The sequence below is a fragment of the Buceros rhinoceros genome, unplaced genomic scaffold, assembly GCF_000710305.1.
Source record: "Buceros rhinoceros silvestris isolate BGI_N320 unplaced genomic scaffold, ASM71030v1 scaffold24364, whole genome shotgun sequence".
Lineage (NCBI taxonomy): Eukaryota > Metazoa > Chordata > Aves > Bucerotiformes > Bucerotidae > Buceros > Buceros rhinoceros.
The window spans coordinates 8,387-13,684 of record NW_010407980.1 but is presented as its reverse complement, the minus strand read 5'-3'; the positions used below and the strand labels follow the sequence as shown (position 1 = coordinate 13,684).

The following is a 5,298-nucleotide window of genomic DNA, read 5'->3' as shown; positions in this document are numbered from 1 at the left end:
ATAGCTGCTTCTAAAGCCACCCCTGAAGTTCGCTTCCCAGGAAAAGCCTTGCAGGAATAGGTTTTACACTGTATTTAACAAACCACATATCAATAAAGAAGGATTCTATTGGCCCGGAGTATAAATGAAGGCCATAGTCCACCACAACCGGGTAACCATTAACACTTGGAACAGTATTTGATGTCCTTGCCAAGAAGGAAAGAGGCTCTATTTTGTCATCTCTGAATGTCACATTTTTAAACAACACAGAGACTTCTGCGAGCTGAAAGGGCAGGAGCAGTGAACCCCCTTGGCCACTCTTTCATGGCCTTCTGGGAGGCAGCCTCACTTTGTTGCTTTAGTTCTGCATCTACTTTTACCTCAGTTGCCCCATCACATCCAGATTTTTAGACCAAAATACCAGATTACAGTGTCAAATAATGGGGCAGAGGGAGGAACCGAATTACAGCTCTGCCCTGGTCCATGGTAAGTGGATGTGTACTGGCCCTCAACGGCCACGGGTCACAAAGCTCCAATTTCTCCAAGCAGAATGGAGTTTCTGTGTGCTCCAGATCAGTTTCAGTTATTTATAATGTATGTATGTTTTGGAATAGATTGTTTTGTCTTTAATACACTGGGAAAGAATGTAAGTGCACAGACACATACACAGAACACAGGGAGGAAGGTGGTAAAACCTCCCTCTGTTGGTTTCAGGTGCAGAGATGTGTGTCCTAGAACCTCTTGGAGCTTTTCTTTCAATACAGAATAAAACCTCTGTTTCTCAGGGGGTCCTGGTTAACTTTTGAATCCAAAGATGCCCTTGATGTATCCTGTGAGGCCACTCTTGGCCTTCTGCTCCACCTTGTCCTCCAGAGGTGGGAAAGCAACATGATTAAGGGCAAGGTCGAAGAACAAGGGTTTGCACGGGATGGGCTGGAAGCCCGGCGGGAAGTGCACGAGGCTGACTTGCTTGCTGACAAGAGAAGGATCCAGACAGAAAGTCTCAAACCGTTCCGAGAGTGGCTGAAAGAGACACAAAACCAGAAACACAAGTTAAACGCGTGTCAAAGCAGCGCTGACAAGGGTCAAACACGCAAAGAAGGCTGAAAAGCAACAAAGACAACAGAAGATGAAGTTCCCTTGTGTGACATCTCAGGCCCTTGAAAATTATTTGAACCCCTGTCAAAGCATTGCTGCAAGACCTCTGGAAAACCTTCCCATGGGCAGGAAGAAAGGTAAAGAAATAAAAAAAGAAAACAAAAAAAGAGATGCCACGGTAGAAGCTGCAAGCAGCTGCCAGCCCCCACCCGAGGAACCTCACTCTGTCAGCCACCTTTACGACGCACAAAAGGCAAATAAAGCCTAATAAAATGCCTTAAATACATGGGTCATGGCCAAACTCGAATCTGTGCAGCCTGTCTTGAGTTGTAAGTCACTTGGGTCACAGGTTAAAAGTAAAGTTCATTAAGACAACTACTGGAGTCTGCCTGAGCTCTTGGCTCTTACCTTGCCATCCTTGACCTGAGATGGAGACTCGGTCTCATGAGGGTCATTTGAATCTGCAAAATGGAAGAGAAAGTGGTAAGAGTAACAGGCGCGAAGCAGGACTGACTGCCTTGGGAGTCAGCTGTGCACTAAGCTCAGCTATGAGCCTTGCTCTCTGGGATATACAAGACAACATTTTCAGTAGAATCAGCTTGCTTTCTAAGCTAAGAGGATCACACATACTCATCAACTGCCAGCACAGCTCTCCAGTGGTGGAGAGCTTCTCCTTCACACTGTCCTGAGAAGCTCCTGGAAGAAGCACATACTTTGAGGTAGGCACAAAGCAGCAGATGATGAGGAGACCCCAATGAGGTCTGTTAAAGCAACATTAAGGCAATAAAAGACAAGGGCACCCATTGCTCATCCTGGGCTTCCAGCAAAAACAGCAGCCCAGGAAATCATCGAGTTCATCCATTCCCCACCAAAGCTCCACTAACCTGGTTGACACCAACAAGGAGCAGAACATCACTGCTCTCCCCATTCTCAGCAGTTCTTCCAGCCTGGCAAAACTGGGATGAGCATGGCCAACTTGTTTGCAGCAAAAAAAAAAATTAAACACTAAACAGAGTGTTCTGAGCAGGTTACCAGAACACGAAGTGTTTTCCTATCTCTGGGCCAAGCACCGATACCACATCTCTAGTCACTGGTCACCCGGCTGCACTACACGCAGTGAGGAGCAGCTATAACTGGGAACGGAACAGAACATTTTCCAGAGCCTACGTAGATCAGAGTGAAGTGGAAAAAACTTCAGAAATGAAGTGGAAAAAACTTTCAGAAATGAAATAAAAGGAATGAAATAGCTGCAAGGGCATTCTTCAAGAGACGCTAGAGCTGTAACGTAATTGTGCAACTCACCTAATATAGCTGATGCTTGCAAGGAGTATTTCTCTGCATTGACTTGAGTGATCAGATCCTGAACGTCAGGCAGCTCCTAGGTCATTAAAGAAAATCATCTGAGAGCCTGAAATGTGCCAGTGTAGGAGACAGGGCAAAGGTAAAACCTGACAAAAAGAACTAAAAAATTAAGTCTGAGTGCCAACAAGCCTGCCCGGATGAGGAAAAGCTACAGACAGTTCTTCAGGCACGACAGGCTTGTGTAACAAAATGCACGTGACAAAGAGCAGTAAATGGTTATGGATCTCTATTAAAATGTGCTAAAAAGCCACACCTGTATTGCTCTTCTCCCTAAAAATCAGTCACGAATTGTGATGGCCTGGCACCTAACTGACAATAAATACTGGGACAGAGCTGCTTCATCCACTCCAGTTCCCTTCGACACACAGGACTGAGCTCCTACCTTCAAGCTGTTTGTATGAGCGCCAGCTCCCGACTGAACTTCATGGGCATATTTCAGCACTCTCTCATATAAAACAAGAGCTTCACTCCATTTCTTTACCAGGACGTAGGACTGTGCAATGAAGAAACACCTGCAACAGAAAAGAGTGGATCCTTGACATCTCTGTTTTCCATGCTTTTTAACAGCTCAAGTGACTGGAAACAGCAGATACTATTAAGTAGCACTGGCCAGTTTCCCCCTAGCATCCAGTGTTCTTTTCACAAAAGGGTAGAGGAAACTGCATTGAAGTTCTGCACAGCACACAGAGCTTTGGGAAAACACCCTGTGCAGCTCTAATGCCTGCTAAAGACACACTGGCTGTTCCTCAGTCACCTGTAAGCTTTGTATACAAGCGTCTTCAACCCAATCTCTTTTTGGAAGTTCTTGTCCTCTTCTAGGCCAGGAAGCTGTGTCAGTTCCACAAGGTTCTGTGAAAAAGAGAAAGTAACAAATGCAGTGCTGTTTTCCTCTAGAATCTGCTGGAGTAAGAGAAAGCTGTCCCTTTCAGCGAGCCAACAGTACACCCTCACAGCAACAGTTCCCTAATTATGAGTGCGCAACTTTGTAAAGGACCTCACTGAAACTTGGGCAAGTTTGCCCTCAGGACAGATTTCCTGACACAAACAGGAATTAGGACAAAGACTCCTCAGATTTCACTTTAATTAATTCTTTCATAAGGCATTTCCCTTTCCCATTCAGCACTGCTTCAGCCACAGGCTCCCACACTTCAGAGTAAACTTACATGAGAAAATGAGAAACTGCTTATGAAGAACAAATACATTTTAAGTATTTTTAGCTGCTATTTTCTACGGCCAGCAGAAACTAAGGCAGCTATCGGGGTGCTGCATAAAATAGTCAGAAAAGCTTCTTTAACACTGCAATAGATCGTACAGCCAAGGGCACCCATCCTAGCAGCATCTTCTGTTCACAACTAGAAGGGGTTTTTGTGTTTCACACAGACATTTATTATCTTCAAGAAGGCATTTATCATCTTCAAGAGCAACTCAGTTGCTCTTCACACTTCACAGGCAGTTCACCTGCACTGTTGTATTCTCTACAGTAACTTTCAGTTCTGCAGTTAGCATGAAGAATTAGATTTGTTTTCCCGGCATTACCTGCAAAATGATGTCATAAAGACGGATCAGGTCCTGAGGCCGTGGAGCGCGCTTGCCATCCTCTTCTGACCGCTGCTGCTGCAGCAGGGCCTTCTGCAGAGACTTTGCCATGCTCTCGTTGCGCTTGATGGCTGTCGACAGCTTGATGTAAGTCAAATAACTAAAACGATAAAATACCATTAGCAGGCTGTCAGAACTACTCAGACACTACTCTTTGTTCTGAAAAAACTCCTCCCCCCAGTCTAAGCTGATACTAGTAGGGGAAAATAACATCTGAAAGGTCAACATGAGACTCTCAGGTTATATGAGCTCCAAGCTGTGTGAGTCAGATCTTTATCGGTACAGTCACACTTGGAGATCTGAGAAGCCCAGAACGAAAAACCCATAAACCAAAACCAAACAAAAATAAAATCTTGGCAGAAGAGCCTGACTTCACACTAGCCCAGGCAGCAATGTTTGCCTATTACCTGTGTAAGTACTGGATGTTGGACACCTTCCCAGAGTCATTTTCCAGAGCATGTTCCCGCTGCTTCTGCAGAAAATGGAGACAAAATACTGTGAGATTTACTGACAGCTGCCAGTCGAAGGAAGAACACATCGGAAACAACTTCCCTGGTTTACCCAAACCTTGAGTTATAACAGACTTCCAGGCAAAAGAATGAGTGTTTCTACATTGCTATTCACCCTCTCTGGTTCTGAAGAGAATAAAATCAAAGGTGACAGACTCTTCTGCAGCTTTTCATGAAATAAATTCCAGCCACTTTGACTGTTGAGCAAATTTAACAATAACCAACGAGTCCCAAAGAAACGCTGTGTGGTTGAAACTAGAAACACTGATGCTTGCTGCTTACCTGGTCTGGTTTCAGATCTTCCCGAACAGCCTGAATGGCATCTCTACACTCACTGAGTAGCGATTCAAACAAACGCTCCTTTGTCTCCTCATTTTCTGCCTAGGAGCAAAGGAGGTTAAGACAGATGTGTTAGAAAAGGTTTGCGTTTTGCATCCCACGATGCAAGAATTGAGGAGATTAAACAAAATTTCTCCCCAGTTACAGCACTGAGGTCCATGGGTAGCTAGAAGTCCAACCTGTACCAGTCTGCAGTACGTTCTAGGGGACAAACTGCCAGAAATTGTGGGGAGCGTGCTCTGTACTAAGAATTGAGCAGCACTGAAGGCCTAGCACGCACAGCTCTGACCACCTCATCCCTGTCACAGCTGCCTTCCCAGCAGCTCCCTGCCCTTCCCTTCCAGGACAGCACCCACACTGCTCCGAGGAGAGCGGAGCTTGGGCTGCACTGTGGGAAAGGCCCAGCAAGAGGGAA

At 45.5% G+C, this 5,298-nt stretch overlaps 1 protein-coding gene across 1 annotated transcript in view; it reads right to left on the bottom strand.

Moving 5' to 3' along the window:
• Window positions 1–256: 256 nt before the first annotated feature.
• Window positions 257–5,298, bottom strand: part of SRP68 (signal recognition particle 68kDa) — an 11,797-nt gene continuing 6,755 nt past the window's right edge. Inside the window, exons 8-15 of the mRNA XM_010134722.1 lie at window positions 4,827–4,925; window positions 4,443–4,507; window positions 3,976–4,135; window positions 3,194–3,288; window positions 2,822–2,951; window positions 2,380–2,455; window positions 1,486–1,538; window positions 257–1,002 (exon numbers count right to left, since the gene is read on the bottom strand). Coding sequence (XP_010133024.1) covers window positions 775–1,002; window positions 1,486–1,538; window positions 2,380–2,455; window positions 2,822–2,951; window positions 3,194–3,288; window positions 3,976–4,135; window positions 4,443–4,507; window positions 4,827–4,925 — 906 coding nt within the window. The 3' untranslated portion in view covers window positions 257–774. The remainder of the gene's footprint in view (window positions 1,003–1,485; window positions 1,539–2,379; window positions 2,456–2,821; window positions 2,952–3,193; window positions 3,289–3,975; window positions 4,136–4,442; window positions 4,508–4,826; window positions 4,926–5,298) is intronic.